General features: G+C 41.5%; 1 protein-coding gene across 1 annotated transcript; it reads right to left on the reverse strand.

The window, feature by feature from the left end:
* Nucleotides 1-4775: 4775 nt before the first annotated feature.
* Nucleotides 4776-26557, reverse strand: LOC122765129. Its single transcript, XM_044019235.1, has 7 exons — nucleotides 26390-26557; nucleotides 21298-21409; nucleotides 18880-19049; nucleotides 7529-7674; nucleotides 6340-6496; nucleotides 6074-6222; nucleotides 4776-5589 (listed from the first exon to the last, which is right to left on the reverse strand). Exons 1-7 carry the CDS (start codon nucleotides 26427-26429, stop codon nucleotides 5500-5502), a joined length of 864 nt encoding a protein of 287 aa, XP_043875170.1. The 5' UTR covers nucleotides 26430-26557; the 3' UTR covers nucleotides 4776-5499.
* Nucleotides 26558-26904: the final 347 nt, after the last annotated feature.

A 26904-nucleotide genomic window follows, 5' to 3' on the forward strand; every position in this document is an offset into this window, starting at 1 on the left:
TATTCCCATTGAATGATCTGGCAAAACAGAACGCTTATGAAAATCTGCCTTTTAAAATAGAAAATAATAAATTCACTTATTTAGGAATAGAGATAGCAGGTTCAATTAAGGATATCTTGCGATATAACTACAGGTCTATTCTAGACCGTACCAAAACTGATTTAGATAGATGGTCAAAACTCCCATTCTCTTTGGCAGGACGGATAAATGCTGTGAAGATGACTGTATTGCCCAGGTTTCTCTATTTATTTCAAATAGTTCCCATCTTTCTTCCAAAATCTTATTTTGCCCAGCTGGATCGCTTTATTTCTTCGATCATATGAAATAATAAACCTGCGCGTAAAAAGAAGGCAAGCCTGGAGAGAGTTAAGTCCGATGGTGGTTTAGGTTTACCTAACTACCTATTTTACTACTGGGCAGCTAACATTGTCAAGCTCACATATTGGATAACCATGTTTGCGGATAGGGAGGGTCCGGTGTGGACGGATATGGAATTAAGAGCTACACTCTCTGTTTCCCCAATTTCAATTTTAACTGCCCCTTTCCCCCAGGATACCAAATCATTTGACCTGAACTCAAATTTGGTGGTCGATTAAGATTTGGCACCAGTTCAGAAAGCATTTTAATATGACAAATATGTGTAGCTTCTCTCCAATAATGTCTAATCATCTTTTTGCACCATCTCAAATGGACCAGGCATTTGCAGTTTGGCATAGAAGATGGTCTACTTTCAAGATCTCTTCACTGATGATGGCTTCGCATCATTTACATTTTTATGTGAAGATCATAATTTACCAGAACAGCATTTCTTCAGGTATCTTCTGGCTCGGAGTTTTGCTTCTAAATACTTCCCAGGGTATCCGTTTTCACCTTCGAAAGATCTAATGTATTCTGTCCTTAATGTAAATCCATTTAATAAAGGAGCAATATCTAGGATATATGCATTAGTTCTGAATAGTTGCCCTCAAATGTGGGACAAAGTTATGGCGGCCTGGGAAGGAGATGTTGGAGAAACAATACCAGAGGGCTCGTGGAAAAAGGCTATACAACTTATACACACATCTTCTCTCTGTGTTAGACATGGCCTGATTCAATTTAAGGTTGTTCACAGGTTGCATTATTCTAATGATAGACTGGCTAAATTGTATCCGAATGTTGCACCTAACTGTCCAAGATGTCATTATTCTCCTGTTTCTTTGGGACACATGTTTTGGTCATGTCCATCATAGTACGTTTTCTGGTCGTCAATTTTTCAGTCACTCTCAGCGATACCTGGCAAAATAATGCAACCTGATCCGTTGTTAGCTGTGTAGTCAGTGATGAGCTAATGTTGTCCCATCTCCACAAAACTGCACTCGCCTATGCATCGTTACATGCCCGCCGTCTGATAGTGCTGAATTGGAAGGGAAAGAATCCCCCTTCCTATGTTCATTGGATCAGAGAGGCTATGCTGGGATTAGCTCTAGAAAAAATTAGGTATACAGTAAAGGGGTTGGAGGGTAAATATGACAAAACTTGGTCACAATTCATGACCCATGTCAGGAATTTGCCTTTTACGTGACCTCTTGTTTTTATTTGTTTATTTATTTATTTTTTTGCTTGGGTTGTGGCCCTGGTCTTCTTGATAACCAGATTCTGATGTTGCACTATCTTTTCATGAAGAAACATGTACTTTAGCATCGGTCAACACTTCAAGCTTGGCATCTGAGAAAGAGTTTCCTTTTGTCTTATTTCTTCCCATTCTTTCATCAACTGCTCTTCCTTTTCCTCCAATGCATGTTTTTGTTTTAATGCAGCAGTTTTAGCCAACAATGAAGCCCTCTGCCTGTGCAATCTAACGTGCTGAATCAGTGCGTCCATATGAGACTCTGCTAGAGCTAGACCTTTGGCTCACTACAGAGACACTATCCTTTGGACTGATTTTGACTACATTCTCCTTTTGTGGCAGGGACTGAATAGGGCAGGACTGAATCCACTTCTCCACCTTAGCCTTAAATTCAGTGATATTCATCATCTTTGGCCGATACCATTGCTCAGTGTCCATAATACACTCGTCCTTTGACAACAAAGTTTGAAATTGTTTGTGCAATTCATTGAATTCTTCCAATCTTTCCATATATTTCTGAAAGCATTACATTACATGTCAGCGACTTACAATAAGTGCATTTAAACATTTGGGTACAAATAAGCGTTCCTTTACTGTGTCCAGAGTCAGTGGATCTGACATAAGTTCAGTTATTTTGTTCATCATATGTGTTAATGAAGCACCTTTACCCTTTCTACTATTCTTTGCTGCTTGCTTAGTTTCTGTTTCAGACATTTCCTGCTGCCTTTGTGCATCAACAAGTGCTGGTTCCTCCATATTGGAGATTAAGTCCATTGTTCAACTCAACAAACTTAAAGTCCTTTTTTATCTTCAACAATATAACTCAATATTCATCCAAATAAGTCCTTATAAAGTCACTGATGAAAATAGTTGTTTCTTTCCAAACATACCAGTGTTTGAAGATTATCACAGATCCTGTTCACCCTTGGTCTTCAGCCTTTCCAGAAACATGCACTTCCTTTGTTGCAGGTCCTTCCACAGAGAGCAATTCTTTGACTTAATTGTAGCATCTGTTCCACTCTTTTGTCCTTTGCCTTTGAGCTGCTACTGGTGACTGAGTTGTGAGTTCTGAGTGTGGTTTTGACGCGTGCAGATGAAGAATGAACGAGATGAAAGTTGATCTAGTTGCTCTTCTAGCGATTTATTGGTACAAAGTAGAATGACAAAATAAAATAAACATAAAGTCTGGTTTCATATGGCTTAACACAGATTCACATGGGCTTCAATACAGTCAAAGAATTGTTTGTCCCCTTTCAGCCACGCCCAGCTGCTGTGACCTCAGGTCTTTTAAGGGCTTCTTCCGCCTTGGGATCCACCTTTGGTCTCCCAGTCCTCCTGTAGGTGGGGGTAGACACCTCTTTGGCCAAGTGCTCTTACACTCACAAATATTCACTAAGTAAAGAAAACAAAACATGACTGAGAATTGTTTTTCCACACTTTGGCGACTGGTAGGGCCTCCAGAGTCCCAAATATAAGTATTGAAATGGTTAAAAAGTTGATTTTGCATAATATGCAAAATCAACTTTCGCCACAGAGAGTGCAGCACCGCTGATCGCCAGCTCGCAGGAGCACCGGAGCTGGTCAGCGGTGGTGAGGTCTCCGGAGCACAGTCTCCAGTCTGATACAGCAACATGCAGTTTATTCAGCTCGCCGTGCGCCGCTGGCGATCAGCGGTGGCGATCGGCAGTTCTGTTCCTAAGTGTTTTTAACTGATTTACAGTTCGGCAGTGTTCGGCTCGATCCTTATGTAGGACGTCTCTTCCTGTGACGGCACTCTCGCTGTTTTCTGCGCACGCTGACATGTTGATATTGTCAGAGAGCTAGTGGAGGGAGGGGGAGACGAATAGAGCTGTAAAGCGCTGTAAAGAGGACAAATCAGAAACCCCCTGGAAGAAGTGGGTGTGTGTTTGCCTGTGTCTCATTTGCATATAAAGGGACCATGCACGAAAACCGAGCGTTCTGAAAGGGGCGGGTTTAGCAGGGTTATTGAACTACTATGATTCTTCATCCTTATGGTATTTTGACCAAAGCATGTCACTGACATGTTCATTAGGACACCAGGGAACTATTTTAATGGGGGAAATGGAGTATAATATGTCCCCTTGATGTCCCCATCAATTATCACCATCATTTAAGCACAATGTATAAAAAATCTCAGTGTTATGTTCAGGTTTACCTTTTCACAAACCAATCAAAATCAATGTTCCAGTCTCACAATTAGTCTCATCACACATACTCTCTGAAATTCAGATTCATATACAGTTCTGTAAATATATATTACCTTTTTTCCTCACAGTCCAAACTGGTACAAACACTAGTCCAGGTAGTGTAATTTCACTGTTTTCCTCTACCTATATATTTATATATATATATATGTCTATATCTCTACCTTGCTCCCATAGCAGGGCACTGAAATTACTAAATTAAACAAAGTGCTTATGTCAAAACCAAATCTACCTGGCAACAGGCGCATGAAGAAAATAAAAACAAAAATAATTATGTCAGAATAAACTAATAACAATACACTTTCACAACAACCAGACTTGTAAACACATCTCAAAATTTAACTTCTTTTAATCACTTATAGTTGCAACTGCGGCCGTGCACGGCACAAAATGGCGTCTTCGCGGGGAAACTTTCTTATATGTTCTCTGTCATTTAGTAACAAAACCATTAAGAAAACATGCTATAACCACTCACGCTATTAATATTTGTTAATATAAAACAAAATCATGGAGCGAAATCGCGGTGTACAGACACACTGACCTGTGATAGCAGGTAAAGGAGAGAGACACATGAAGAGCAGGTTGTCGTTTTCCCCTTAACAGGTTGTCTCTGAGAGCGGCAGCGGTTGCACACCCCTAGCGAGCAGCGAGAAGACCCTGGTTCCAGCCCCGGTTGGAACAAGGGCCTTTCTGCATGGAGTTTGCATGTCCTCCCCGTGTGTGCGTGGGTTCTCTCCGGGTACTCCGGCTTCCTCCCACAGTCCAAAAACATGCAATGTGGGGATAGGTAAATTGGACACTCTAAATTGACCGTAGGAGTGAGTGTGAGAGTGAATGGTTGTTTGTCTCTAGCTGTGTGTGGACTGGCGAACTGTCCAGGGTGTACCCCGCCTATCGCCCGATGTAGCTGAGATTGGCACAGCACCCCCCGCGACCCTCTGGTGGAGGATAAAGCGGTTAGATGATGACTGACTGACTTTGCATAAAATAATTGCTATCATAAAAATAAAACAAAATTGTGGTTACCCTATTTTAGGTGTGCCACACACCCACTGATCCACCTCCACTATTTTCAAAGATTTCAGAGAAAATAGGAATGAAAACACAAGCTCCTTGGCTGATAGCCTTAATACACCTGGGTCATCAAAGTCTGTCGATATGCTCTAATGATTACTTAATACTTAATACTATGTGAGTTAGGAGCCCTTTTTACTGTAGATTCAGATTTTTCTTATTAGCTTTGAAGTAAAAATTGTAGAAAATTCATATCAAGACAATCAGAGATGGCAGACTTCACCCCATTCCCGCAACAAGCCTCTGGTGCCCTCTGGTGGTCATGTTGGCAAGTGCAACATGCACACACACACACACACAAACAATACTTCACTCCCAAGAAAGAAAGTAAAAAGAGACCATGGTGACTGTGAGTGACCGCTGTCTCTGCTTGGATTTGCCAGTTTCTGATTCAGGAAATGTACAAATATAGCTATGAAAAAAGGTGCAAATATGCTGCCATCCATCGGCATCAAGTTTAACTCAGCCGTCCCTGCAGAGTGCGGCTTCAGGAAGAAGCAGAGGAGATGTAAATGTAGAGGAGTCAGATCAGCAGGTCGCAGTCTCTTTTTCTCAAACAAGTTCAACTGCAAGTCTCATACCATGCAGCTGCTTTCATTCAATGACTGAAATGGCATCAAAGTGATCCTCCTCAATGGTGCTGCTCCTGAGAACGTGATGCTCAGCAAATGACTTGAAGAAAAACTACAAAAGAAAGAAAATGTTATTTAAGACATGCAGCAAAGTGGGTCGCTGTTGACAGATTATTTATTTATTTACCGTTGACTGTTGATTAATTTATCTTGACTGCCAGTGGTGGACACAAGGAACAATCTGATTTTAGCAACTTCACAAAAAGTGAAGTATCTCATGAATATGTGACATATGACATAAACGGAAGTTTGTGTCACTGTGTAAACCACTAACTCTCCTGCACACAAAAATTGTGTGCAGGAGAGAAAAAAAAACAATCATAACTTCAACCACAAAAATTATTTTTTCTGACTTAACAACGTTGTGTCCACGCTACTCCTGGGGTCTGTCATACAACTTAATATTCAAAAATCCAAACTATCCCTTTAATGTTTTCACCAAGAGCCTAATTTATTTCATTATTTACACCCGGCCTTTTCCTACTGTGCCATGAAAAATGTCTAGCGGTTGTGTGGTCAATAATGTTCATGCTCACATGGTCAGGGATCTTGCATGGAGGCCGCAGCCACCGCTTGATTCTCCCAGGATGGATGATGAGGACGTATGCAATCACAGATATCAGACAGGCCAGGAATAAAACCACCAGCACTATGATTATTACCACTGTTTGTTTTGGCTTGTGTTCTGGGAAAGACACAGACACACATAAACACACACTTACAATGTTTTCATCATGTCATCATGAAATGTTGACATGATGATGATCGGAGATGTCTTGAGAAAAAAAAAAAAGGTACATACCATCAGCAATAAACTTGGACTTGGGGATGACCTCACACTGGGTGCAACTTTCCAGTCCCATAGGTTTACCAAAGTATACATACTGCACCTTTGCACAGTATCGCTGTCCCTCTTCCAGGTTAGAGATGGTCACTGAAGAAATAGCATCCTTGTATTTCTGTTGAAGAGATGTTTGGTTAACACTGATGCTTAGTATTGCACTTTTAGAAATGGGCAAGTTGAAACAAAGTACGGATGATAATGGGAAGCCTGGAGGCATTGTGAAACTCTGAAGGGCAGGAAATGCAAGCCAGAAAAACTCTTACGTAACTGTACCAATGTGTCAAGCATATCACTTATTGAAAAAAACAATATTACAACAAACTTTTCACTTTTCTTTCAATAATGTGTTGTGCAAATAACATTTTTGCTTTAGCAGTACAATAACCTCAATATTGCTTCCTGAGAAAGCATTTTTCAAATAAAAATATGAAATGTGCAATTATAACTATAATAGCGTAATTTTTTTAAACAAAAAATACATCTCGATAACAAAGAATACTTTACCAATATTAATAATTTGCTGAGCAAATACATTTTTTTGTTTTAGCATGCTAATGCTGTCCCCTGCCAATGTTTTGAGACACAACACACCGAGAGGTCTTTCTTCATCTCCTACCACATTCACCGTGAATCCAAGACTGAGGTATTTTCCCATCTTGGGTTTTGGTCGTCGTGAATCATTGTTCAGTTCGGCTGACATTGGCATGTTGTTAGTTTACGAAACATTGCACAGTTTTATTTTTGCCCCTGTCAGAAACTTCTCCATTATCCAAACCTTCACCAGTGCAGATTTTGTTATGATTTATCACTAAAATGAGTGTGGGTTACAGTAAGGCCAAAAGTTCCACCTGCTAAACTGTAGTTAACAACAAAACAAAAAACAGATGCTATTCTTATGCTAATGACGGACTGTCATTAGCATAACAGCAAAAGGAGATGCCAAGTGAAAGGAACCCAAGGAAGCAAATAAAGTGAAAATAGAGCCCTATGGGACCCCACATGACAGGGGTGCAGAGAAGGATTCGGAACCAGAAAGCCGTACACATGCAGAACAATGAGCAAGTAACATTAAGCAAGAGAGAGCAAATAGATGATAAATGAAGCAGATGTGAGTGTGTTAGGGTTACAGATGATGATGACATCTCACCTGCAGGGACTCTCCTTCCTTGCCATAGTAAACCCTATGTTTGACATGGTCTCCGTGTTCATGAGCCATGCTGTGGTCGCTGCTCAGATATACAGTCAGGGAGCCAGATCGTGCCGTCAGAGAGACATTCGGGCTGCAGGAGTCACCTGGACAAAACAAAAATCACATGCCTCATTGGTTCCATTTATCAAACTTGGGTGTACACTAATTTCCATGCAAAGATCAGCATTTATCCATATGGACGTTGGTGTAGCGTACGATCAAATATCACACAAGCAGTGTGCGACTGTGTGAATAATTGTTATGTGAAGATAGCAATGCAATGTCCGTTCACACAGAGGTTCCCAGAATTACATTTAAGTTAGATATTGCACAATAATTTTAAAAATTTGCTATTGTCAAAAACAATGGTGATTATAACTATAAGAATGATCTGCAGCCTTATATTCAACACTTAAAATTAAGTATCTTAAGGTGAAGGACAATTTCTTTTTGACAGACTGCAGGTGACATCCTCTGCCCACAGAGCCATGTCCACTGCAGCCGCATCTGAGAGCCACACAGAGGAAACAGTGAATTCTGCGCTTCTAAAATGTAAGTAAAGTGAAATACTTACATACTAAATTGCAAATTAAGTAGGTTATTCAGTATGAGAAACACACTGATTAAACAACATTTCTTTAATTTTTAATTTATTTGATGTTCGTATTCGATTTTTATTGATCTCTTTTAGTGCGTCATTTAATGCAAACAGACAGCGATCTATGTCGGTAATTAGCTGGCAGTTTCTGCCTGTTTTTCCAGGACTCAAATATCGCTAAAACATTTCTTATGCTGTCTTGAGGTCATTTTACACAGATGTCGATATGAAAGTTTATCGTGAAAGTGTAATGGAAGCGCTTTTTCCTCATTTACACGTCACTGGACACGATGGAGGGGGTCACATGACCAGTTCACTTCAGACAAGATGGTGGTATGTATGGACAGAGTTCACCCGATGCCTCTGTCTTCTGTTGAAAATAACCACAGCAAACAGTAGCAGCAATCGAGATCGCTGTTCCAAAACCATGGAAACGCATAATGCTTTTGGCCATCTTCCTCAAAGTGGAGTCTTGTGGGACTAGACTTTACGAGAGGTCAAGGTCTGGCTGAAAAACAGCAATACACTATTTCTTAGGGATTTCCGATATTGTCTTTTTTACCGATAATCGATATGCCCTAAAAGTCCATAACAATCAGTTCAGCCACTGCTGAGAGTGCAGGGTTTGATTGTTTTCCTGAGCTCTACAAAGCGGAACGGCACGTCCGTTGACTAGTTACGTCACTGGCGAATTTCACCACTCCTCTAAACAGCAGCGCCTCCTAGTCCAGGCACTAGAGTCCGGGCACATCCGGTGACGTACTTTCAACCGTAGAAGAAGAAGAACTACTCTTGTTGTAGCTGCTGAGCTCCATACAACCGATACACTCAGCAGCTACAGCGAGAGTAGTTCTTCTTCTACGGTTGAAAGTAGCAATATAAAGCAGGACACAGCACCAAACCTTCAACTAAAGGAAGGAGCAGTGCCAACAATACGTATTACAAGTTTTACAAACCGTAAAAGTGTCTTTGTGTGCTTGTTTTGTCACTTGCATGTTTCATTTGCATGTGTGTTTATCATCTCGGTAACCACAACAATATCCAAGCTACAAGCATCCTGCAGCAGTCTTTGCAATGGAGGTGGTTCACTTGTCACAGGGTCTTCCGACTCTGGGTCAGACTCCGGATCAAATGCCTAAGGGATTAAGGCATTATTCAGTGTTTTGATAATTGCTAGCGGTGCATCCGCCTTTCCAGAGGGGGAGCCGCTGGTCTGAGAGCTGATGTGCCAATTATCTTATTGTCTCTTCCAGGTAACTGGCCAATCACAAGACAGTGGGAAAGGTCTCGTTGGCTGGCCAATCGCAAGATAGTCCGTGTTTTGCGGGTGTAGTTTTGGTGTGAAGTGATGAGACATTTACAGCCGCTTGTTTGTAGCAACTAAGACGTTTTTGACCATAAAAACGACTTCATGTTTGTAAGTACACCTCCATATCTCACATATACGTGAGTTAGAACTATGCTATGGTCTCTTTAGTAACATACAAACATTCAAACTGTCAGGTCAAACCTTTCACATTAAAAACAATATAGAAAAACAAAACGCATCAACAAAAAATCGATTGATCACACCAAGTATCTAATGACAGAGACATCTGAGCCAGCGGATCATTTCAACAGGACAGGCTGAGGTAATGCTGCTCTGTGCCGGGCACTGTGAGCACCGAGCGTCTGCAGAGGCGGAGCTGATCATCTCCGACAACGTCACTGCCATACTATAAATACATCTCTTAATACACGTTTGAAATATAAATGACTAATTTCTTGCCTCAGTTCCTGCTTTGGAGTTTTCCGCTTTTTTTTTTTAATCAAAGAGGTCTTTGACGAACTTGAAGGATTTTTATAGAACCGTGTTCTTGTGTGTTCCTTCCTCTTGCGAAGATTACTCAAGTTCTCTGCACCGGGTAAGGTTGCCAACTGGCATTTGATGTCCTCCTGGAGTAGCATGAGAACATCTCTAACTTTTCCTAGCTGCCTTCTCTCTCTGACCAGTCTTTCCATCTCTTGCAGCCTCCTGTATTTGGCTGGAGGCAACATATCCTTATGTTCACTCTAAAGCACTCTTCTCTGTAGTGGTAGATGATGTCACCCATACTTTCCAGTTTTTTTTCTCTGCTGAGCCCACCTGTTGCTCCAGGATTTTTTACTGTTTCCCACTCTCTCTTGCAATAGCTGTGGGCCACACAGCATTTCTGTGCTTGTGTAATCCTCCTCAGTAACCGGGTTGCTGATACTCTGCAAACTTTGTTTTTTGTCCCATCGCTGTGCTTCACTCAACTGATTTGACTGGTTGCTTCGTAAGAAGTACTGGTCGACTTCCGGTTGATGATGTAAGAGAGCAGACGTCGGCTTCGGATCTCCCGATCACATTTGCTTCATTTTTTACTTAGTCATCGGACTTTTTTCTATCAAACTGTCACGGCGCGTTACAAAGTCATTTTGATACATTTGACGCTAAAATGAGCTTCTCTAAACACAAGAAAAGTGGCACTCAAACTCCAGTTGTGACACGAGCCACCACTAGCATAGCTAGCAAACTCTCGGCCATGGCCGCTAGCGCAGCCCCTGTTAACGTTACCAGCGAAGGTGCTAACGCTAATGCTGACGCTGGCCTACCTGTCCGAGGGGACGCTACTGACACAATCTCCATGTCGCAGCTGGTGGCCGAGCTGGCGAAGCAGAGAGCTGGTTTGAAGAATGATGTCTCTGGGCTGATTCAAGAGTCCTTAAAGCCACTTCAGACAACCATGGATGCCCTCAGGGATACGGTCGGCTCGTTCCAGACCCGCCTCGCAGCCACGGAAACCATCGCCGGAGAAAACTTTGAGCGACTGACAACAGCCGAAGCCACAATTCAATCTCTCCAAACCCAGAATCAAACTCTGTTGGACCGTGTTGACGACATGGAAAATAGATCACGCAGATCCAACCTGAGAATAGTGAACATCCCGGAGGGCAGCGAGAATGGTAAGGACCCGGTCAAGTTTATTTCTGAGCTCCTGGAGGAGTGTATGGGTCCTGACGTGTTTACCAGTCCGCCTGAACTGGAGAGGGCTCACCGGTCACTGGGTTCAAAACCGAAAGAGGGGAAACCAGCAAGACCATTCGTCGTGTGCTTGCTTCGCTTTCAGCAGAGGGAGACAGCCCTACGGTGGTCCAGGAACCATGCGGTGAACTATCAAGGGACAACTTTGAGGTTTTACCCCGACCTGAGCCCCGCACTGAGCCCCGCACTGGCGAGAAAACGAGCAGCCTATAACGGTGTGAAACACGCACTCTTCCAGAAGGGAGTCCGGTTCCGTATGATGTACCCGGCTCGCCTGGTGGTAACCTTTGAGGCGCAGACGTTCACCTTCGAGTCACCTGAAGACGCCCAGGAATTCTACAACCACCGAGTAATTAAGGAGTGATAAAAACGTCCGTGACTGTTGGCGCTTACTATTGAGAAGAATGGCCTCTATACAGGCACTGGACTTAACTGGACTTCACACAAACAATACTTTCACTCACTCTCATTGGTGGACTCAGGTATCCTTTTCCCTCCAATTTCCTTATTTTCTGTCTCTTTTATTGCCTGTTTATGGTTGTTTTAGGCATATGTGTTGAGACATTCAATGTGGCATGTAAATATTATTACTTAGGAATTCCCCCTAAAGTAAGCAATTTAATACCTGATGCTGGGTTAATGCCCTTTTATATTTGTTTTTGCTCGAAGTGTCATGTGCGCTTAATATAATCATTATGATTGTTATTATTTTTCACCTTTCTTCTCTTTACCCTGACAACTTCATCAGCCATACGTTCATATAGTGATGTTATTACTTTTGCACAAAATGATCGGGAGTACATTGAGCGAAAATAGAGTTAATTAGGATGCACTCCCGGAAGAACAGGGGAGATTTGGCGAGCCTGCAGTTTTCCTCAGTTGGGGAGGCAAACATAGGCATTGATTTTTGGTTTTATTATGTTTTGTTGTCATCATGGGTAATTTGGGGTTCTGTTAGAGTTGTAAGGGTGTTGGGTGTGTGCATCCCTGGATTTCAAATCCATTTCAACAGTTTTATTAGCTTGTTTCCATCATTTTACTATATACTTTTATGTGGAGGCACTCTCTCTATTCTTCAGAGTGGATGCTGGGCTGTGGTGCGGCGAATCGTGTATACAAATACAAATATTACTGATCGATCTAGTAGACCATGAACGGGACACAGGAAAGTAACCAGGTTACAGGTGGGACAAATATAAGATTTATTTCATGGAACGTCAAGGGTTTGAATGGACCTGTAAAGCGAGCTAGAATATTTGCACACCTTAAACTTTTAAAGTGTGAAGTTGCCTTTCTGCAAGAAACGCATTTAATGGTCAAAGACCACTTCAGATTAAAAAAACCGTGGGTTGGCCAAATTTTTCATTCAAGTTTCAATTCCAGGTCAAGTGGCGCAGCAATTATAATTCATAAAAAAACAATCTTTAATGCCACAAACATTATTTCTGACCCACATGGCCGTTTTGTTATCGTTTCAGGGTCCCTCTATCACAAACCTGTCCTACTGGTAAACGTGTACGCGCCCAACTGGGACGATGACAAATTCATAGAAAAATTAATCTCATCCATACCTGACTTAAACTCACGCTCCCTAATTTTTGGAGGGGACTTAAACTGTACAATTAATCCTTCCCTGGACCGTTCCAGCCCAAAGTCTAAAATTCCCTCCAAGATGGCTAAGACACTATCATCATTTTTGAACCAAACTGGATGTTTCGACCCCTGGCGGTTTCGCTTTCCTCATAGTAAGGTATTCTCTTTTTTTTCACATGTTCACCATTCGTATAGCAGAATTGATTATTTTTTCATAGACAGCGTATTACTCCCCTTTGTTAAAAACATAGAATATTCCACCATAATTGAATCCGACCATGCCCCAGTAATATTAGATTTCTCCTTTCCACTTAACTCCTCTGACCGGCCTCCATGGAGATTTGATACTGCACTACTGACAGACGAAGGATTCTGCCAAATGATTTCAACAGCCATTGATAACTTCCTAGAAACCAATAACATAGATAATATCTCCCCCTCCTTGCTGTGGCAGACTCTTAAAGTGGTAATAAGGGGGGATATTATCTCTTACACTTCTAGGGTGAATAAAACTAGGAAGCAAGAACAAGAGCGACTTCTCAGTTCAATATTTGACATAGACCGTCAATACTCTGCCTCTCCTACTCCGGAACTCTATAAAAATAAGCTGGATCTTCAAACCAAATATGATTTATTATCCTCCGAAAAGACGGAACGTATGTTGCTGAAATCGCGAGGTTTTGTCTATGAACATGGCGAGAAGGCTGGTAGACTGTTAGCGCGTCAATTAAAATGCAAGTCCTCCGATCAACTGATCACACAAATTCAAAAAGAAAACGGGGAGCTTACCACAGACCCCCTTGAAATCAACAATACCTTCAAGGCATTTTATTCAAAACTCTATACCTCGGAAGCACCTAATGACAATACCGATATGCTAAACTTTTTTAAGAATTTAAACACCCCTGTTATCAGTCCCACCTATAAAGCAGATCTAGAACTACCCTTTCGTTTAACAGAAATCTCAAATGCGATTTCGGCGATGCAGAGTGGCAAGGCCCCGGGTCCCGATGGATATCCTATTGAATTCTACAAAAAATTTTCAACCAAATTAGCGCCACTTATTCTTGAAATGCTTAATGATTCGGTGGGTACTGGGGCCTTGCCGCGGACGCTAACTGAAGCATCCATAACACTTATACCAAAGCCCGGGAAGGACAAAACACAATGTGGATCATATCGGCCCATCTCATTGTTAAACAGCGACATTAAAATTTTAGCTAAGATACTTGCTCGACGTCTGGAATCGGTTACAGGTGAGGTGATCTCCCCTGATCAGACCGGTTTTATGTCTGGTCGTCACTCCTTCTCTAACATCCGGAGCCTTCTTAATATCATATATTCTCCTGCATCCGGGGGGATACCAGAAGTGGTTATCTCCCTGGATGCAGAGAAGGCTTTTGACAGAGTGGAGTGGGCGTATTTATTTGAATGTCTGCGGGCCTTTGGTTTTGGACCAACTTTTATAGCCTGGATTGAACTCCTTTATGCCTCACCAAAGGCATCAGTGGTCACGAACGGGAAACGATCTGAATTTTTTTCTTTATCAAGAGGGACACGTCAAGGGTGCCCACTAAGTCCACTCCTGTTTGCATTTGCCATTGAGCCCCTGTCTATCATGCTAAAATCATCCCCGGAAATAAGTGGAATCTCTAGATGGGGGAGGGAACACAAGGTGGCTCTATATGCCGACGACCTTCTGTTGTACGTGTCTGACCCGGTGCGGTGTGTTCCCCACATAGTCCAGGTGTTGCATAGATTTGGTGTTTTTTCAGGATATAAGACTAACCTCATGAAAAGCGAGTGCTTCCCAGTGAACAATTTAGCACTTGAAATTCTACAAGAGGACCTGCCATTCCATCTGTCTAAATCTGGTTTTAGATATTTAGGAATCAATATTACACGGACTTTTCCTAAATTATTCAAAGATAACTTCACACCCCTCGTTGATAAAATAAGAAACGATTTACAGAACTGGAGGTCCATTAATCTCTCATTGGCTGGAAAGATCAATTGTATTAAAATGAATGTGTTGCCCCGTTTCCTCTATCTTTTTCAATGTCTCCCTATATTTCTCCCAAAATCCTTTTTTCAGTCCGTTGATAAAATTATATCATCATTCATTTGGGGGGGTAAAGTTCCTAAAATACAGAAAAGGTTTTTGCAGCGACATCGATCCCAGGGCGGATTAGGTTTACCAAATTTGCTTCACTATCATTGGGCGGCTAATATTCAGAAAATCATATACTGGCTTCATGCCCCAAAGCTGTCGTGGTGTGAAATAGAAAATGAGTCATGCATTTTGACATCCCCCCCTGCCTTGGTTACCTCGAGTCTCCCTTTGCCTACTCCATCTCATACCTCTAACCCTGTTGTTATCAATACTTTACGAATTTGGTCTCAGTTTCGAAGACACTTTGGTCTAACAGATTTTTCTCTTCTGGCTCCTATCTGTGATAATCATCTATTTGTCCCGCCTAGATTAGACAACTCCTTTGCCCTGTGGAAGAGACTTGGCCTCTCCAAATTTAAAGATCTCTACAGCGAAGGCGTATTCTCTTCCTTTACTAATCTCTCTCAAAAATTCAACCTCCCCGGCTCAAGTCGTTTCCGATATTTCCAGATCCGACACTTTATGCAAAACCTAGATTTAAACTTTCCCAATGTACCTCAATCTACCGCTATGGATGGCATCCTCCAAATTCCGTCCAATTTAAAAGGCTTTATTGCGAGAATCTATTCACACATATTATCTCTCGGAGACACCTCTCTCAATAAAATTAAAGGGGAATGGGAGGAGGAGCTTGGGGATGTAATTCCTGAGGAATCCTGGACCGAAGCTCTAAAGAGAGTTAATGGAACTACTTCATGTGCTAGGCTGGGTGTAATTCAGTTTAAAGTCTTGCACCGTTCCCACCTCTCCAAGTCTAGGTTGGCCAGAATTTATCCTGAGGTGGATGAAAACTGTAGTAGATGTCATGTTGCCTCGGCTACACTAACACATATGTTCTGGTCATGTTCTTCCCTCTCAGATTATTGGTCAGATGTCTTCAGAATCCTTTCAAAGGCTCTATCCTTAAATTTGCAACCTAGCGCCTACTCTGCCATCTTTGGTATAGTGTCAGCTGACCAACAGATTAGCAATAAGCATAAGAACATTATTGCATTTACAACTCTATTGGCCCGCCGAAGGATTTTGCTGCTCTGGAAATCCCCCAAACCACCAAGCACCTCCTCATGGATGAGTGACCTTATGCTGCATTTAAGTCTTGAGAAGATCAAATACACACTTAGAGGGTCAAAAGACCTCTTTTATTCCACCTGGAACCCAGTAATATCTTTCATAAACAAACTTAAAACCCTTCCTGATAATTCATGAATACACAAGTACTAGATCCTGAGGAGTGATGCATGATGTCGCACGGCGAGCTCGGCCTCCTCTCCTACTTTCAAGATTTACTTTCAAACAAGCTGCCTCCACTCTGTTCTCTTTCTTCTTATTATTATTATTTATTTATTTTTCTCTTTGTCCAATTCTTTATACATGTTGAATGATACCTTTACCTATCAATATCATAACCTTTATTTATTTATCCATTTATTTGATCTCCATAGAGCGGGATGCACTAGATGTTGTAGGGTGGGTGGGTGGGGGGTGGGTATTTGTGTATTTGTTTGTTTGCATATGTGTTCTGCAAAAAACTCAAAAGCTTTGTCCTTTTATATAACTGTCTTTATGTAACTTGTCCTTAATAAAAAGATCTATAAAAAAAAAAAAAAAAAAAAAAAAGAAGTACTGGTCAATGCGAGGCCCTTGTCTCTGCTCTCTCAAGTACCCTCTCTTTCCTTGGTGGATCCTCAATCCCCTGAGTGATGTTATTTTTTCCCAGCCACAGGTGCACAACTGAAATGAGTGTCCTGCTGTTGCTGTAGTTCTTGCTTATAGTCATGTCCATTCCAGGGTCTGTAGCCGTGTTGTCAATCGAGCCATCTTGTGCCCCCACTATTGCAGGCTCTAGGGATATGTTCCTTTGTTTACTTCCTGTAGCACTTGGTGGGTGTCTCCATCAAACTGAAACAGCATCAGAGACGCCACCATGGGTAGCTAGCCCATGACAACCGCAGTGGGGTCTATTTCCTCCAGACAGCTGTCTCTCCATGCTGTCACACAGACTTTCCTACGTTGTCAGCTGTCCTTTCACAGTAGTCACTGGACGTGTCCAGATACTCACAGCAAGCATATAGCGCCAGTTCACTTTAGTGTGAGTTGAATTTTGAGGAAGTTTCGCTCAAAATGAGGACAGCAGAATTGCCTGTGTTGACGGAGATGTTTCCATAGTTATGTCTATGTCCTTATGATGCATGCGGAGCAGTGTTGTTTTTGGCAGCCATTTTAGATTTAGTCTTTTGGACTAAAATGCTTATTAGTTTTAGTCAAATTTTAGTACAAATTGACGAAAGGCTATATTACAACTTATCAACTACAAGTCAAATAATTTTTTGTTGTTCCTACAACTTGGATAAGCGACAAAACTAGTGTCAGGGACCGTATCTTCAAGTGAGCACGTGGCAATAAGCAGATGTGTCCAATGTCAGCAGTTAGGAAATAATTTAAGATAAGCAATGTCGAAAAAAGTAGAGCAGACTGCAACCTCAGCGCTGCTAGAAGAGGAGAAAAGTAGCTCCTTCAACACAAGTCATTTAATAAAACATCTGAAGAACCAACACAGCACACAGCACACATACTTCTGCTCACCTAAAAATGTGATGTTCCATTACAAACAAGTCTTTCAAGTTGTTGAACATCACAAAAAAGCTGAAATCTTATCTCTTGTCTCACATTCATGTTTTGAGGTCAAACCAAAATGTTTTACAGCGAATATAAAGGAATTCCCCTCACTCTTCCAATACGTTTGGAGGGGGACTGTAAACGTTCAAACAGCAGCAATAGTATCTAATGTACTGTGAGTCAAAGTGTAGAAAATAATTTTTTTTGCTGTAATGATATTATAAAGTAGCCAGTATCTGCAAGTACTCAAATACAAGTACTTGTGCTCAGTCAGAAAAAACTGCTATTTGTGCAATATAAAGGTTACTATTAAGTAGTGCTGCACGGTATGACCAAAAATGTATACCACGGTATTTTTCTAAATGTTCATGGTTACAACAGTATTTTTTCTTTATGCATAAGCGAGTCCTCTGGAAAAGGAGACACGCAGTTGAGTGTGTGTGCACTCATTGAGCGAGTGGTCAAGCGAGAGAGAGAGGCGTAATTGAATGTGTGCGTCTGCTCATATGAGAGAGAAAGCGGTGTGGTTTTTGTTACACACGCCATGCATAGATTAAATGTCTGTTTCAAAGATGTCAGCCCCCACCCCTGTCCTGAAGGCCTCAAAATCTGCCACCAACTCCTACAACACACAATCATAACCACCTCTACCCCTGCCAACAAAATCTCACTCTGAACTGACTTCAAAACTTGAGAGCACTGCTTCTTCAGGTAAGCCCTTACCACCGAGCACTACTATAAATGTAGCAAATGTTACATGGTGTAAGGGTGTAACAGTACGCAAAAGTCGCGGGTACGTACCTCAGTCTTGATGTCACATTTTTATGAAATTGTTTTTATTGAGTGACTAGAATGTGAATAGAAAGGCAAAAACCATACTAGCAAGGTTACATTACTGCCACAGCACTTCCCAGTCCTTGTGTGAAGCTTACAAAGCTAGCAATCACCACTTCCGGTTTTTATGATTGAATTTTCCACTGTATGCTTCACCTGTCGGCCGTGCGGCACACTGATGGAGCTGAGAACAAAGCGGGTGGGTGTTGATGGATTAAGCATCCGCAGCAACATCGGAACGGAGCCGCCACACAACGCAACATGCATGCAGTGGAATCCCTTCCCACAGAGTGGAACCGACAGAAAGTGGTTACCACTCTACATATTTTGAAAATATATGTGATAATTTGTCATGTACCAAACAGTTCGGGACAAATAAACGCAATGTTACACCCCTATGAAAGTACACTATTATCAGACTATTATCATATCACATCCTGGATCCTTACCATGTCTGCTACAGGCCTTGACTGGTCTTGAACTCAGCTCATGTCTCTCTGCTCGCACACGCAGCAAGACACAGCCATGCTCACTCTCAGCTTTAGTGAAAGCCACGTTACAGGAATTGAAAGGTGTCTGGACACACGCAGGAACATCTCTCCACACATCGTTTCTGAAGCTGTGGATAACGAACAGAAACAGATCAGTTAGCCTTTCTGTTTACAACTTCCTGTCTACAGTTTTTGACAAGAATTTTATATGATGGGTAGGTGAAGTATTTTGCCATTACATTTTGGTAAGAGTCTACCCACTGATGACGTCACAAAAAAGTATAACATTTTCAAGAAATACCCATTTCTTATAATAGACAAAACTGTAAACAAGTCAAAAAAAAAATTATATCTCAGTGATATTTTAAAATCAAAATGTAAACATGTCAGGTGCCTGTATGGAAAACTTATACAGTTCTAGCACTACTAGGCTCTACTCTACTCGGTTTAGTGTCAGGCAGTTGTTTTCCAATACTACGGGGGCATAATGGCACAGCTGCAAGAAACTGCCGTAACATTGTTTTTCATGCGACACACACAAACTAGTGACAAGCAATGCAGTTCTTTGCGGTGTACTGAATCATTAGAATCAGCTAATCAAAAAGATTAGTTCAGTACTTCCTGCATGACTGCAGCACAGCAGACTCCATCTGGCAGTCACTGAACTTGCCGGCTTTCAGCAGTGCTGTTGCTAAATACACCAGACTCCTCTGTAAAATATTGAGATTTTAGAAATTTCCTTGCTAAATGTTGAAGATTGACACTTTTTTTCAGGTCTTTTTAACTAATCGACAGTTCAGTTTGATTTGTGGGTCGGATGTCACGCTCGTAGTAGTACCTGTGTACCGTCCCTAATGGAAAAGCAAAAAAGTTGAGTCGAGCCATGCTCGACCTGTTTAATGGAAAAACGTGTTAATGCCTTAAACACATGGGTACTGCTGCTGCACTCCTCACTGCCACTGCTGCTTCAAGAAGCTGTGTGTACTTTCACCGTTGAATGAAGATGGACAAGGAAAAACGCTTTGCAGAAGAACTAAACCGTGGCTGTTACAGCGCAAATCTTTGGCTGTACTTCTTAACAAGAAAGATGCTTCTGGTCATGCCATCTCACTTCTGCTATGCTACGGAAATGCTACGGAAGATGAAGCTGCAACGTGTAGCTCCAAATTTCCTCCAGAGCTTATGAACAACAAACGGATGGATTATTTAGCGGCCGAATGAAAGTGGCAGGCCATGAGAATAATTGGACACCTTGAGGGGAACAGACACAGTAGTTACTTCTGAGATGACAACATGATGCCCGTGTTGAAAAGAAAGCACTCCAAACCTTTTATTAACCTTCTATCTTCTTATGGGGTGAGTTTTCATTAACGTTGTTAATCTACATTACATTAGTGTTCATCCAAAGTCACATACAGGGATTAAAAATGTTTTTCGTTTCAGAACGTTATGTGGCTACATTGTTGTTAGCTAGCACAGTAATGTCCTTTTAAAATGCAAATGATACACACATTGAAATTTATGTTCGACCAGACGATCGTATTATAAAACGTAGGCATGTCCAAAGTCCAGCCTGCAGGCCAATCCCAGCCCTCTGTGAGATTTTGTAGGGCCCGCAGCTTCGGTTTTATAATGTATTATTTATGGCCAGGGAGGGACTTGGACAAAAAAAAAATCAGATTCATGTATCCCCCTGATTAGCTCAGCTGTTCGACAGTCAGATTTTTCACTCCTTGCGTGGCCTCGATGTGGTTACATTCCCATTTAAAAATGATAATTGTGACAATGACAATTAAATTTTAATTAAACAGTGCATATGTATGTAAAAATTACTGTTAAAAAAAAAGGTCTGAAGTGACCATTGGCCCCCGGACATCTTCACATTATCAAATCTGGCCCTCGTTAAAAAAAGTTTCACCCCTGCTGTAAGAGGAGCATGTAAGCATTTACTATTAATATGAATAACAAACCAACCTGATGTGCTTGAATACTGTGTGAATGTAACAGCTTTGGGTATGAAGTATTGACTTTGATGCTAATGATTTAGGGACTAGCTGATAGTTAGCACATTGTCATCATTCAGCTCATTCAGTAACAGACTGATCCATCCACACTACACCACAGAGCCAATTAAATGTATTTTATTTGAATTGATATTAGAAAACAATTTCTTTATTTGATCCTTCTAACTCTTAAGTATATTACCTTTTATGTTTTTAATTTTTATGAAATTTATATTCATATTTAATTTAATTTTTCTCTGGGAACCCCCTGGGACCTCTTCACAGCACCTTCTTCCTGGTTGTCTCATGGCTGGGCACATTTGTGAAATGTTAGAGGTTTCCTATTACACTCAGTTTGACAGCAGCAGCTCACCTGAGGTACTGCACAGTGTAGGTGACATTTGTTTCTTCAGTCGGTGTCCATGTCAGCAGCCACTTATCAACATGAACGTGTAGTGGTGGTGATGGCATCTCCTGAGACACTACTGGAAGTGAGAAATGAAATGAGCGTGGACAGGTCAGTAAAAAACACTTCAAAGAGTTCAAGTTCAAGCAAACATCAGAAGTCTACTGTTGTTCGATGGCAGAAGAGGATCTGCTACTCAACCAAGGAGATTATAGTAGTGTTACCATCATGGTACGGATTGATTTGGTACATTAAGGTACAGTTTGGAATGATAAAGCCCTGGGTCAGAGGAGGGATGATGCGAACAGAACACAACAGCCTGCGGGACATTTTTCCACCTTTTAAAGGACAAAAGGTAAGTTAACCTTAAGCTTGAGTGCATGATGTACGTGGAGTTTTGTCTGTCTAACCTGCTGTTGTTACTAATGTAAATGGCCCAGAACAAAGTTGAGCTGTGATTGGATGATACTTAGTATTAGGCAAAAATGACAGTAATAATCAATAATGACGTTATTGCCAAGCAGGTTGCGTCTTTCTACAAAAGGGGTTGCCTTCCATGCATGGTAAAATTATTGGAGATCAGTGCAGATGTAACAACAGATTGCTGGACCTTCAGAGCAACACCGAGCTACAAGACTTTCTATGACACCTCTTTTTTTTTACAGTTAGTTTCAAATTGACTGGTTATGGACGCTAGATATCACTAGAACATGTCCTGTCTTTAAAGATTTCACACACAGGGGTGGACAAAAGTGTTGGATAGTAAAATAAAGAGGAGAAAACAAAACCTATTTTTACTTGAATGAACAAAACAGATCAGTGATTGTTGCAAACACAGTCGGCTGCACTGAACATCCACTGCTCATTCTTGTCTGTGACACTGTTTGTGTGAGCTGTACTGCGGTCACACATCCCTTCTCTCTCTAAGCAAAGTCTTAAATCTCAGTCAGGAAATGCTGCTGCTAGATTTCACAATCATTACAGAAGGAGACATAGGACTGTTGCACAAAAGCAGAACTAAAAAGATTTCACATTTCACATAAGCCAAGCCAGGATTAAGAGGTGCAGCTAAGACATGTCAGGCGTATAATGGAGGGAGACGCCACCACAGCAATGGCGGCTTGTTTACTTCTGGTACGTCGGTGGATTTGTCTATATTGTCTGTAAAAAATTAGGAACATTTAATACTCATTAAACATTCCTATTATTCTACTATTTTTTTTACTTCACTGTGTACTTTTCGGGTACTTTTATGCATGTGCTAACTGAACAAACCGTTATCACATGCAGACTTGATGTAACTACTATGTGTGCATAAAGTACAAGACGTAGGTAAGTCCAATCAAACTGTCAGTCAGTCAGTCATCATCTAACCGCTTTATCCTCCACCAGAGGGTCGCGGGGGGTGCTGTGCCAATCTCAGCTACATCGGGCGATAGGCGGGGTACACCCTGGACAGTTCGCCAGTCCATCGCAGGGCCAAACACAACTAGAGACAAACAACCATTCACTCTCACACTCACTCCTATGGTCAATTTAGAGTGTCCAATTTACCTAATCCCCACATTGCATGTTTTTGGACTGTGGGAGGAAGCCGGAGAACCCGGAGAGAACCCACGCACACACGGGGAGAACATGCAAACTCCATGCAGAAAGGCCCTTGTTCCAACCGGGGCTCGAACCCGGGTCTTCTCGCTGCAAGGCGAGAGTGCTAACCACTACACCACCGTGTGGCCCGTCCAATCAAACTGAAACCATAAAATACTAGTAAAAGTTGTGTAGTCTATACCTCTCCAAAAATGGATTATTAACCTAATTTCTTTGGCCTGGGAAGCCGCCTGCCGTTTGGCTACTGAGTTTTGGAGCGACAGATCAATGGACCAGAAGTAGTCACGGGATTGGAGATGCTGTCCGTCTGAAACTCGTTCCCCAAGTTTTCCCCGTCAACTTCCGAGAAAATAATTGTAATTATCTAATATTTGTCGGCTTATAAACCTTAGATACTATATTTTGTTGCAGACGGATATCGAATTAGAAGTCTTAGAAGTACTAAATCCAATAAAACTGATATCATAAACTAATAATTATTTTCAAAAAATAGAAAGTTATTCCTTTATTCCTCCCATATTATTTGCAGTGTCATGGCAGCCAAAAATCAATACAGGGTAGAAATAAAAGAAATACAGTGCCTTGTGAAAGTATCCGGCCCCCTTGAACTTTTCAACCTTTAGCCACATTTGAGGCTTCAAACATAATGTTATAAAATTGAAATATTTTGTCAAGAATCAACAACAAGTGGGACACAATCGTGAAGTGGAACGAAATTCATTGGATAATTTATACTTTTTTAACAAATAAAAAACTGAAAAGTGGGGCGTGCAATATTATTCGGCCCCTTTACTTTCAGTGCAGCAAACTCACTCCAGAAGTTCATTGAGGATCTCTGAATGATCCAATGTTGTCCTAAATGACTGATGACGATAAATAGAATCCACCTGTGTGTAATCAGGTCTCTGTATAAATGCACCTGCTCTGTGATAGTCTCAGGATTCTGTTTAAGGCGCAGAGAGCATCATGAAGACCAAGGAACACACCAGGCAGGAAGCTGGATTTGGATAGAAAAGCTGGATTTGGATACAAAAAGATTTCCCAAGCTTTAAACATTGCAAGGAGCACTGTGCAAGCAATCATATTGAAATGGAAGGAGTATCAGACCACTGCAATGCTGCATCTACCAAGACCCGGCCATCCCTCCAAACTTTCATCTCGAACAAGGAGAAGACTGATCAGAGATGCAGCCAAGAGGCCCATGATCACTCTGGATGAACTGCAGAGATCTACAGCTGAGGTGGGAGAGTCTGTCCATAGGACAACAATCAGTCGTACACTGCACAAATCTGGCCTTTATGGAAGAGTGGCAAGAAGAAAGCCATTTCTCAAAGAAATCCATAAAAAGTCTCGTTTAATGTTTGCCACAAGCCACCTGGGAGACACACCAAACATGTGGAAGAAGGTGCTCTGGTCAGATGAAACCAAAATTGAACTTTTTGGCCACAATGCAAAACGATAGGTTTGCGTCAGCAGAGACAGGGAAGATGGTTAAAATTGATGGGAAGATGGATGGAGCCAAATACAAGACCATTCTGGAAGAAAACCTGTTGGAGTCTGCAAAAGACCTGAGACTGGGACGGAGATTTATCTTCCAACAGGACAATGATCCTAAACATAAAGCCAAATCTACAATGGAATGGTTCACAAATAAACGTATCCAGGTGTTAGAATGGCCCAGTCAAAGTCCAGACCTGAATCCAATCGAGAATCTGTGGAAAGAGCTGAAGACTGCTGTTCGCAAACGATCTCCATCCAACCTCACTGAGCTCGAGCTGTTTTGCAAGGAAGAATGGGCAAGAATTCCAGTCTCTCGATGTGCAAAACTGATCGAGACATATCCCAAGCGACTCGCAGCTGTAATTGCAGCAAAAGGTGGCGCTACAAAGTATTAACGCAAGGGGGCCGAATAATATTGCACGCCCCACTTTTCAGTTTTTTATTTGTTAAAGTATAAATTATCCAATAAATTTGGTTCCACTTCACGATTGAGTCCCACTTGTTGTTGATTCTTGACAAAAAATTTCAATTTTATATCTTTATGTTTGAAGCCTCAAATGTGGCAAAAGGTTGAAAAGTTCAAGGGGGCCGGATACTTTCACAAGGCACTGTATGTGTATTAATAAATATATGCAAAGAAATTTACAAGACAGACAGTATAAAAGAAGCCACACGGTGGGGTAGTGGTTAGCACTCTCGCCTTGCAGCGAGAAGACCCGGGTTCGAGCCCCGGTTGGAACAAGGGCCCTTCTGCATGGAGTTTGCATGTTCTCCCCGTGTGTGCGTGGGTTCTCTCCGGGTTCTCCGACATCCTCCCACAGTACAAAAACATGCAATGAGGGGATTAGGTGAATTGGACACTCTAAATTGACCATAGGAGTGAGTGTGAGAGTGAATGGTTGTTTGTCTCTAGTTGTCTCTAGTTGTGTGTGGCCCTGCGATGGACTGGCGAACTGTCCAGGGTGTATCCCGCCTATCGCCCGATGTAGCTGAGATTGGCACAGCGACCCTCTGGTGGAGGATAAAGCGGTTAGATGATAACTGACTGACTGACAGTATAAAAGAGTGGGTGGAGTGGCTCAATGGTTAAGAGCGGTACCCTGTGTGCGAAAGACATCATGGTCGCAAGTTCAATTCCACCCCTGGCTGATTGTACTCAATTCCATTGTAAGTCGCTTTGGATAAAAGCGTCTGCTAAATGACATGTAATGTAATGTAATAAAAACAATAGCTCCACTATATACAGTATATAGCTACAATACGTTTGAATGTTTTATTTGACATACATTTTTTACATGTAATCACAATGATAAGATATAATTGTTTTGGCATATAATTTAACAATTTCGTTTCAGTGCGTTGTATTCCCGTCCGATGTGACTTTATTTGGAAAACCGGAAATATGTCTGCTTGGTTTGTACCGTTTGAGATGAATTGACGTAAAGAATATAATATCGTCGCACTTCACATTAGGAGCGGCTGATTTGACCACGGGAAGCCGACGGCAAGTGATGGTTGGCTCGACCGCAGTCGATTACCGTTGCTTTCAAGGCTACTCTATATCAGCTAATGAGGTATTTCGAGGTTACTGGCACCATGACGAAACAACTTAAGTAAAGCTAGAAACATAGTCACAGATCCGAACTTCCGCGATCAATAACATTTAAACGAAACATTGTTGAAACACATGCAATACATATTTTGAATCATAGCAACGTAGAGAACAAGCTGCAACCTCGAGCCGTCTACCGAGCTGGAGAAGCTATATAGCTATATATTGATCTCTACGTGCAGTCATTGTTCATACACAGTACACACACAGCCAGGATAACTGGAAATATCCCGGTTGAATCCGTTACCTCGATTTTGTGAAACGTTTAAGGTGACCTTGTAGAAACTAACAACGTTGGTATTTAAATAATGAAAGTGTCCATGTGTGTGATACTTTTACCTTGGACGACTGCTTGAACGCACAGCAGCATGAACAACATCGTGGCGGCGTCATTTCCACGAATCCATGAACAAAACCGCTTTCTTCTTCTGTGAAAACATAATGATACTGAACCAAATCTCTAACAGTCACTTCCTCAAAAGCAGGGAATAATATTGGGAAGTGATGTCGCGTCTCCTCTTCTTCTTCTTGGTTTTTAAAGGCGGCTGGCCACCCACATTATGGGGCATTACCGCCACCTACTGACCCGGGGTGTGGGTCAGACTCCTTTCTGCCCTCCTTAACTTCTCACTTATTTAAATATAAATACTAATAATACTAATACAAATAAATAAATACATATATATTTATTACATAATAATAAGAAATGACTACTACTACTAATAATAACAACAATAATAATAATAACAAATAAAGTATTTATAAACATACACACACACACATACTAACTTATATCTACCATATATGTTGCGACTTTCCAGCCCTTTAACGTCGCTTGAGAGGAGATAGGTCCT

Source organism: Solea senegalensis, linkage group LG2 (genome assembly GCF_019176455.1).
Source record: "Solea senegalensis isolate Sse05_10M linkage group LG2, IFAPA_SoseM_1, whole genome shotgun sequence".
Classification (NCBI taxonomy): Eukaryota; Metazoa; Chordata; class Actinopteri; order Pleuronectiformes; family Soleidae; genus Solea; species Solea senegalensis.

Excerpts from the sequence above, each read along its gene's own strand:
- LOC122765129 (XM_044019235.1), bottom strand. The coding sequence starts at position 26,429 with ATGTTGTTCATGCTGCTGTGCGTTCAAGCAGTCGTCCAAG. Across the intron at positions 7,675-18,879 it reads CAAGGCCTGTAGCAGACATG|GTGACTCCTGCAGCCCGAAT; the intron begins GTAAGGATCCAG and ends TGTTTTGTCCAG. Across the intron at positions 5,590-6,073 it reads CATGCAAGATCCCTGACCAT|TTTTTCTTCAAGTCATTTGC; the intron begins GTGAGCATGAAC and ends TTTCTTTTGTAG.